The sequence below is a fragment of the Giraffa tippelskirchi genome, chromosome 7 (genome assembly GCF_054371585.1).
Source record: "Giraffa tippelskirchi isolate mGirTip1 chromosome 7, T2T-mGirTip1v1.2.pri, whole genome shotgun sequence".
Taxonomy (NCBI): domain Eukaryota; kingdom Metazoa; phylum Chordata; class Mammalia; order Artiodactyla; family Giraffidae; genus Giraffa; species Giraffa tippelskirchi.
Genome location: NC_137281.1, coordinates 146,882,778 through 146,892,715, shown reverse-complemented (window position 1 = coordinate 146,892,715; position 9,938 = coordinate 146,882,778). Strand labels below are relative to the sequence as shown.

General features: G+C 38.6%; 1 protein-coding gene across 50 annotated transcripts in view; it reads right to left on the bottom strand.

Moving 5' to 3' along the window:
• The window catches only part of TTLL5 (tubulin tyrosine ligase like 5), a 317,966-nt gene that overhangs the window by 292,568 nt on the left and 15,460 nt on the right, over positions 1–9,938 (bottom strand). For all 50 annotated transcript variants that reach the window (XR_014059294.1, XR_014059293.1, XR_014059296.1 and 47 more), the window contains 3 exons: positions 5,473–5,555; positions 4,061–4,167; positions 432–562 (listed from right to left, as the gene is read on the bottom strand). Coding sequence is in view for 45 of the 50 variants with exons in the window: in XM_081509290.1 (XP_081365416.1) it covers positions 432–562; positions 4,061–4,167; positions 5,473–5,555 (321 nt within the window). In the remaining 5 variants the exon portion in view is untranslated. The remainder of the gene's footprint in view (positions 1–431; positions 563–4,060; positions 4,168–5,472; positions 5,556–9,938) is intronic.

Sequence of the window (9,938 nt, the reverse complement as noted above, 5' to 3'; positions counted from 1 at the left end):
TGAGGTGACAAACATTCCTTAAATGACAAGAGGAAGAGAGATAACAAAAAGGGTGCATCTGTAGTTCATATGCAAAAGTATATCCATCCTTGCATGGGCACTAACTAATCAATGAAAAAGGACTTTTTTGTATTAGACAGGAGCACATTTATATGACACCTCAATGTGTCCTTACATACCTGACACTGACAAGCTTACTATGAATAAACACACCCAGACATACTCAGAATAAAACAGTGTTAAAGTTATCTCTGCAGCTCTTTTACTAAAGAAACAACTTTTTAAGGATTTGAAAAGCCCTGATTGGTTCTTGACGTGAGGCAGCCCTTGAGAGTAAACAACTCTGCCCCAAGTTCAGTTACAGGGGATGGGGATGAGGGATGGGGATGGGGATGCGGATGGGGATGGGGCACCAGGAGTCAAGTACTTACTACAGAATTCCGCATACTCAGCTGGCAGCAGGAAGGTCTGGGGGAGGATGTGAAAAGCCTTGAATCCATGTGTATGCTGCATTCGAATGATGTTTTTGTACAGTCGGTCCTTCCGGGTTAGTTCATATGACCTAAGTTTCATAAAAGCATTTCCATTTCAGTAAACTATGACTCAGAGGTTTTCCTATGTTAGCACATGCTAGAGTTCACAGTTCATGAGCAGTTACTGAGGACAGTCTTATACCCCAAATCTATCACTTTGTCAAGGAAATGATCACCTTAAAACCAGGGCAATGACTGCTACCAATCAGGGATTGGAATCTGGCAAACTACAAAGAGGCACTTCAGTTAGCCACGACCGCATGCATGAGTCGCTGGTTTGTTGCACTATTTAAAGACCATCCAAGAATCTTTGCTGTAACCATTAAGAACACATTTCATCTGTTGCTCAGTTCAAAATTTTCACTTTGATTTCTTAAAATCAAAGGTTTCTTTGCCAGATCTAGGTATCACCAACACTTCTTCCTTACCCACTGTCGTCCTCGGATCTAGAGCAGAGGTCCTCAAATTTTAGTGTGCATAAGAATCACCCATAAAGTTTCTTTAAAATGAATGTTCCAAGATCACATCTCTCAAAATTGGAGGATGAAGTCTAGGATTCTGCATTTAAACATGTACCCCCCATGTGATTCGGGTACAGATGGTCCAGAAAACACACTGTAACACTGATTTGGTCTAAATCAGTGATTTCTGAACTTGACTGAGATATAGATCACTCATTGCTTTTAAAATACATAACTTTCTAGGAATATGTTTACCTAGAAAGATTAAGCACCTGGAAGGTGCTTTTTAAATAAACACCTTCTCTGGAAATGGTGATTCCTTGAATCTGCAGTTAACACCTGTGACTGTAATGTCCTCCCAGTGATGCTTATCATTAAGGAATTAGAAACACTGAACCAGAGGATAAGAAAAACAACACATTCTCCTACAGCTGCCCAGTATTAGTGGTCCCCAAACATTTTTGCTTGGTACTCCTGATACAAATTTTGGGAAACCATGTATCTTTTTAGTTGACATGTAAGATTTTTCATCATAAACCTAAATTGTTCCAAAAGATCTAATGAATGGCGAATATAGTTTTAAAATAAAATTATAACAGTATCCTTTTAAGTATATTCAAGGGAACCTCAATAACAACAGGACTCATTAGCCACTGTGCATTTTCAAAGTATTATCAAAGAAAAGGCTCTTCTCATCAGTAAATATTTCACTTTTTAAAATACTATATTTTTTACTGAAATTAACATATAGACAGGAAAATAAACAAGTCACAAATGCAGAGCATGATAAATTTCAGTCTACCTGTGTGACCACCATGGAGCATAGAACATTCCCAGCACCCCAAAAGCCACCCTCATACTCCCACCCAGACATGATTCCCACCTTTCATCCTTGCGTTTACTTCTTCCATTACATTTCCCACAAACAGCTTAGCCTAACATAACAGATTCAATGTTTGTGTCTTTTACATTATATTATATCTTTTCTATATGAAAAATGTGCATACAAATTATATTTAATACTTTTTAATTTCCTGTGATCATAAGGCTGTGTCTGTTATACATATATTGACCTATCATTACAGAAACATAGTACACAATTCATCAAAACACCACAAAGACTATAACTTTTGATTATAATGTATATCATACTAAAATCAATTTCTCCATTTTGATAATTACACTATGGTTATAACCGATGTTAACAGAAGGAAAACCAGGTAAAGAAAACAAGGGAACTCTGTATTATTTCTACAACTTTTCTAAGAGTCTAAAATTATTTAGAATAAAAAATTACATTAAGAGAGTGCACAATAATATTGGAAACATTTTAAGTGTTTGCATTCCTCTTGTACATGAGTCAGCTGAGCTCCTCCAATTCAAAAAGGAGTCAAGAAAACACAGATTAGAATTTATGAATACTGAGTTCAAATTGAGATGGAATTCCTATACACGTACAGCGTATTTCAAAAGCTACTGAAATAAATAATATATTACTAACAGGCATTAGGAATGCAGTCTCTACTGTGGGCTATTTTAAGACAGTTTAAATATCTCTTTAAAATAGCTGCATCCGATTTACTTCAAGTACCCAGTCACCCATTTAGAAAACCAGTCACATCTTCCAGACATTAAGGAAGAAACTAAGGTTTAAACTATTTTCTGCCCATGAAGCTCAAACATAAAATAAAACTGGAACCTGTTGAAAAGATTTAAAATACACGTTTATCTAAGATGATGAAGAAATTATTTGACGTTGGAGACAGCATAAGCTGGGTATTTATACCCATTAGCTGAGTATGAGACAGTAGAAGTGAATGACCAAGAGTAAACTTCATTTTATAAAAATGAGGAGTAAAAAAAAAAAAAAAAAAAATGAGGAGTAAAATACATGAAGTGATTGAAAAGAAAACTTCTTGAGTGAGTAACTGGGGCATAAGTTCTGGAAATAAAATCTAATATAACCACTGAGCAATTAACAAAATTTTTATTAGATTTGCATCTCTTCATTAGATAGATGGGATTACCTGCCCTCTTCCCCAACAGGCCATGTATCTCTCTGTTGTTGAATATTACTCACTGCTAGAATAAAGCAGGGGTTTCAGCATCAACTCTATTCTTGTTTTCTTTTTCATAGATGTAAACACTGAGAAACATAATAGCTAACACTTATATACAGTGTTTACTATGTGGCAGGCGTGTGATGTTCTCAGCACTTCAGATCTTGATACATAAAATCCTCACTATAGTCCTACAAAGTGTGTGTTATTAGTATCTTCTTTTTACAAATGAAGAAGCTGAAGCTCAGAAAGCTCACTTGCCCAAGATCAGTCAGCAGAGCTGAGATCTGGGCCCAGGTAAGCTGGCTACAGAGCTCCTGCTTCTAGCTACTAAGCAGCATTGCCTCTCGAGGCTGACATTAACTAATGAGACTGGAAGAAGTTTAACAGAGCAGTGACCCTCAATTCTTTGAACTATTTACTAATTATAAGTCAAAAGCCATAAGATGACCTATCATTAAAATTTATATTTAATGATTTATCAGCTGACAACTTGATCATATCCTTCTTTAACTCTGTTAAAAAGCAAAGAAACGGAAATCACTAACAGGCTAAAACATTCATTATACTATTACCTGGAGTAAACATCAATTTTTTTCATTCCATGTTTGGAACCCTGGAAATTTTTACATCTCCGCATAATATACCTATTAGGAATCTAGGTGGGCTATTCTTTTATAAAGGGGAAAAACAGTAAATGAAAAAGAAAGTGAGAGGGGAGAATCTAGCCACATTGAGGGGCTCACAAGCAGCTCGATTTGAGGAAAGAGAATCTATGGGATTTGCAATCCAGAGTAGTGTATTTTAAAACCATCCAACCTACAGAGCCCTCGCAAAGTCTTCAGCTACATCCAGGAAGGTGAACACCTCAGTCTGATTTGTAGACGGCTGCCCTGTATCACAGACTTCCTTGTTTTTTTTTTTAAAGATGTTAATTATCTCTGTTGGCTACATGCCTCAATGTCAGGTACCTTTAAATGGAGCAAAGTAGCTGCAAGAGCATTACCTGGGAAAGTGATTAACCTTCTGTGCTTCAGAGAGGGTACGAAGTAAGAAGGGCTTCAGGTGGGATCCTGTCCACATTAGGTTATAGTCAGTGCTGCTCGGATGAACCTAAGGGCAGATAAAAAGACAAGATAAGAAACACCAGAGACAGCCCCTGGAAGAAAAATGGAAGAAAAAGCCATAGAGATTATTCACCCACAGAGCACTCATGGGGGTGGGCCCATTAGGATCTGAGCCTAGTAAGACAAAAAAGCTGAGTGTAAGAACACAGGGATAAGCAAGTTTAAAGAATTGTGAGAGGTAGGCAAGTACTACCTGCAAAGAGTAGAATTAACTCTTTTATAGAAGTCCATGATACCTCTTAATATTCTTGCATATCAAAGTGAGAGATGAGGACTCCCTTATCAGACTGTCGTTGCAGACGCTGAGTATAAAGTGATATCAGATCTAAAACCTTATACCAACTCAGAATTCATTCACTCACTAGAATTCATTTGTTCATTCATTCAACAATTATGTACCCTCTGCCTCTGATGTAGCAGGTACCACTTTAAGCTCTGGAGATAAAAGATCAACAAAGACAGGATATAAACTGGTATCAAAACTTCCTCAAAATGTCTACTTCATATCTCAACCTAAGATAAGAAGTGAGCATCTAGACTTTTATCAATTGTCTCAAAATATCTACAGTGGGAGTCTGTCCAGCATTTTTACCTGTCCATATTGATACCAACATCCCCATTTTCCCAGTTTTCTTTGGGAATAACGTACTCCTAAGATTTTAAAGGATCTGCCAATCACCCGCCCTCCTTTCCCCCAAGAAGTGAACCTTTGACTCAAGCTAGGCCAGTCATTCCATCTCCAGAATACAATTCTTGAGTGGAGAAAGGCACAGGGACAATGAATAGAGTCAATTCATTCCACAGCAGCAAAGGTGGTCCTGAAGACTTCTGTTGCCAGATCCCTGGGGCTATTGCAGTCTCTCTTCTTCCAAAGGCCTGCTTTTTCAGCTGTTCCTCTGCTTCTGCTAGCCATTCTATGCACATCTTTATCATACATTCCTTTTCCTTTTTGATTTAAGTTAAGTAGAGTCTGTTTCTGTTGCTTGTAATCAAAGAGCTTTAACTGAGTATTAGATAATTCCTTATGGGCATCTCTGCCTCTAGCCCATGCCTAAAACTACAGCAAGGGAAAAAAATCTAAAAAAAAAAAAAAATCCCACAAAATCTTGTGGAAATGTTTTCCATGTATTTCACAGTAAAGCCACTCAGAAAGTCAATGCAAATTCTGCATCATCTCTAAGTAGGGGTCCCATGTACTTTCTAGAGCTAGCCTTGTTAGATAATAGTCAGTTAGGTAGCTAGGATTTTCAGCTTTTGAGCAAATCAGGTAAGGTAGTGAAAATGAGCTTACTTCATGAAATCCATGGGCTGTCAGAATGCTGCGTACCAGGCGACTGTCTGTCCGTACAATCTTGTAAGACAAGTGATAACGTTCTAAAGAAAAACAGAATCAAGTTCAATAACAGGAAAGTTAACTGTGGAGAAAGGAATAAAAGAGATAAACAGTAATAAGGTGGCTGCCATAATTACACAAAATAATATTATACTGCTATCCTTATGCTACTAATAAGTGAATCATTTTGGAACAAGGGAATCTTAACCAGAGAACCTGAGATTCATGGAGCTTCACAAAACATGGGGTGGGGGTAGGGAGAGAAATGACATCCTTGTTTTCACTAACTTCTAGTTGCAATTTAACAGTACCTTCAATCAGGAATGTAGGCAACAAAGCAGAATAGTACTAGCAGTGCCTGTGACCCTGCCAACCACAGATAGCAAGTATTCTAATATTCTTTTACAGTTGTTCAGTTATCTTAGAAAATCCCTTATTCTCAGAAGTTCCTTGGTGGCCTAGCGGTTTGGACTCCAGGTTTTCACTGCTGTGGCCTGCGATCAGTCCCTGGTCGGAGAACTGAGATACTTAAAAGCAGCAAGGCACAGCCCCCCCAAAAAATCACTTATTCTCACAGTATTTAAAAATTAATACAGTTAACAGACCTACCACTAAGTCATGTTATTTACCGCACTAATAAAAAGCATACATATCATAAACTTGGTTTTGAAAAATATTCTGAGACTATATTTCAATACAATTTATTTTCTTTGTTGTCTTGTGTATCTTTAAAATACACCTAAAAAACATTATTCTGAGAAGAGACCCACAGGCTTCCCCATACTGCCGACACCACTCACTACACCAAAAAAGGCTAGGAAGCCCTGTTCTAGATAGCCCTATGTGCAACAACGCTGGTCACCGGCATATCTTAGACCAGAGATATGATAAACTGGTGACGTGAGGGCCGAAACCAATCTGCAGACCTGGCTTTTCGTTCCTCATTGTGCTTTAAAAAAAAAAAATTGAGGGGGGCTTCCCTGATGGCTCAGGGATAAAGGATCTGCCTGCCAGTACAGAAGACACAGGTTCAACCCCTGATCCGGGAAGGTCCCACATGCCGCAGAGCCACTAAGCCCGTGCGCCAAAACTATGAAGCCTATACTCCAGAGCCCGGGAGCCACCACCACTGAGCCTCTTATGCCGCAGCTACTGAAACCCTCATGCCCCAGAACTCATGCTTGGCAACAAGAGAATTCACCCCAATGAGAAGCCTGCACACCGCCGTTAGAGAGTAGCCTCCACTCACCCCAGCTAGAGAAAAGCCTGGGCAGCAAGGAAGACCCAGCACAGCCAAAAATTAAAAAAAATTTTTTTTTTAATGTGTTAAAATAAATAAATAAAACTGAAGGACTTCCCCGGTGATTCAGTGGCTAAGACTCCACACCACCAATGCCGGAGACCTGGGTTTGATCCCTAGTCAGGGAGCTATAACAGATCCCGCATGCCACAACAAAGATTGAAGATTCCGTGTGCCACAACTCAGACCCCATGCAGCCAAATAAATGAATTTAAAATATTTTTTTAAAAATTAAAAAAAAAATTAAATTGAATTGCTAACCTTTTGCAATTGGAGGAATTCATATAAAAATATAGATTTTTGGACTTCTCTTGAAAACCCTGGCAACCCTGGGCTCTCCCTTGAGCAAGGCAACAGTCAAGCAGAGACGTGCACATGCTTCTGTCAGTACAGACCCTCACTGTCTGGTTCAGCACCTTCCCCACTTGGCCTACCTCACTCATTTCCTGCCAGGTCCCAGAAAGCACTCTGCGCTTATGACCCCTGGCTAAGAGGAATGTCTGTCATCGTGTGAGGCTTCTACATACCTCGAAAGACTAACATTTTCCCTGGCCCATTATATTCAATTTCTTTCTACACATCACTATAAATTGTTAGCTAAGAATTTGGCAGAATGATTTTTTTAAACAGACTGCACACTGAACAACTGCTGAGTGAGTATAATACAGAAACGTATAAACAGGCCCTGGAACAAAATTCAGCCTCGAGAGTCAAAGATAAGCATTTCTTTTTATAACTTTATGTGAAAACATTCATAAATCCCTGCTGCCACTTGTCTAGCCCTGGCAGGAACACTGTGCCAAGCACACACAGGAGGACTGGAACCATGAGGCCAGACACTCCATACTTCTCATTCCTGCAGCAAACTTGTAAAGCCCAGGTACAGAGTTTTCCTAATGGTCGATCACTATCATGTTGTCTTGACAATATTGCCATAAGAAAAGCAGTGGGAAGTATAATACAAGAAACAGCATGGTGTAATGCTCTAGAGTGTGTGTTCTCAAGTTTCCTAGGGCTTACCTCTATAAAAACGATCAATACGAAGAGGAATTAGCTGAACTGTTTCACTCTAGCAATAAGTGATGTTCAACCACAGATAAATGACCCAACTAATTTTTAAATGCACAATTCATATATTAGGAAATGGATTTCTATTTTTCTACTTTTATGTTTATTACTTACTGAAATTTTAATTTACTCATACTGTTTTGCTCAATCATATATTCATTAAGATTGTGACATAGCTTAATCCAGGGCACATATTCAGCTTCTGAAGATGTAATGATCACAATAAATTTAAAATGCTTTTTTGGAGTTTGTGTCCTGATTTCAGGTCGGGGAAGGAAAGCACAAGGTAAGTATGGAATATGCTGCTATGCCAAGGAAGAGGACAGTCACAGGGACCGAGACCGTGTCACAGGGTCTTACAGGGGCGCCCCAAAGCCAAATTTGAGGCAATCTGAATATAAAAATGAAGGCTGACAGAAACAGATTTTAAACTCACTTATAAAAAAGAAAACCACCAATGAATCCACACTGATAAGAAGGTGAGAAAGCTATACTAGTTTTCTAGGGCAGAAATCCAATACAAGTGTCATCAAGGCACTGGCAGGGCTGCATTTCTTCCTATTGGCTCTGGGTGGGATTCATTTCCTTTCCTCTTCCAGCTTCTGGAGACCGCCCCCATTCTCTCGCTGGTCGTCCCTTTCTTCTGTCTTCAGAGCCAGCAATGGCAGGCCTAGTGCTTCTCACGCTGCATCAGTGTGACGCTTCTTCTGTCTCCTTGTGACTGTCCTCTTTCTGACAAAGCAATATATTTCACATCTATCTTGTAACTACATTGGGCCCACTTGAAGAATCTCCTTATCTTAAGGGTTAGCTGATTAGCAACTTTAATTCCGTCTATGACCTCAATTCCCCTTTGCTAAGTCAGGTAACATTTTCACAGGTTCCGGGGATTAGGAAGTAGACATCTTTGGAAGATTATTATTCTGTCTACATAGAAGGGAAAGCTCTTCTTTACAGAAAAGCCAGCTAATAAATGTAGAAGGACAAACTGAAATATAAAATCACTATTTTACAAAAACTACAATAGTAAGTGATTCAGACAAAAATCAGTAAATACCAATGAGTGAGAGGCTAGTGGAGAATAGGTTATTCAGACATCTCAAAACATCGCTACAGAGAATGCTTATAACAAGAGACAAGAGTACCTTTAGAATGAAGCAATCTGGCAAACACTATCTGACCAAATGATTTAACTTGTCATCACTAATAATGCAATAAAATGTTGCTATATGCTTCCTAATGTGATACACTGAGTGACACATGACTCCATTAAGTGATAGTCCTGAAAATCTCTTTCAACTTTTTTAACCTGAATCTAAATATGTGAAATCAATCTGACAAGCCCAAACTTAAGGACATTCACAAAGCAACTAGTCTGGAATCTTTAAAACTGTCCATGCTATGAAAGACCAAAAAAAAAAATCCACTAAATGGATGAAGATAATAAAGGAGACTAAAGAAATATGACAACTAAATGCAACCTCTGATTGGATACTCAATTGGGAGAGGGGGACCAAGATAAAGGACAAAATTGGAACAATAAGGAAATCTGGGTGGCAACTATATATTAGATAAGAGGGTTTCAGCAATGGCAGATTTCCTGAGGGTTATCAATGTACTGTGGTTATAGAGAGGATCCCTTGTTCTGAGGATAAACATGCTGAATAAGGTATTTAGGCCTGATGTACTCGAGCTAATTCTCAAATGGTTCAGAGATAGAAAGAGAAGGAGAAGCAAACATACAAAATGTTAATAATAATAATAATGTTAATGATTGTGAAACTAGGGAAATACTATACATGAATTCATTGTACTATTCTCATAATGTGGAAGACTTTATTTTTTAAAATAAAATGTTCAGAAAAATGAAAGAAAATCAGGTCTTTTTCATTATAGTAACTGATCACTGACATCCCCAGTTTTGCATGTAAAAAGCCCAAGCCTCAGAATCCGCCTGCAATGCAGGAGACCCTAGTTCGATTCCTGGGTCAGGAAGATCCCCTGGAGCAGGGATAGGCTACCCACTCCAGTATTCTTGGGCTTCCCTGGTGGTTCA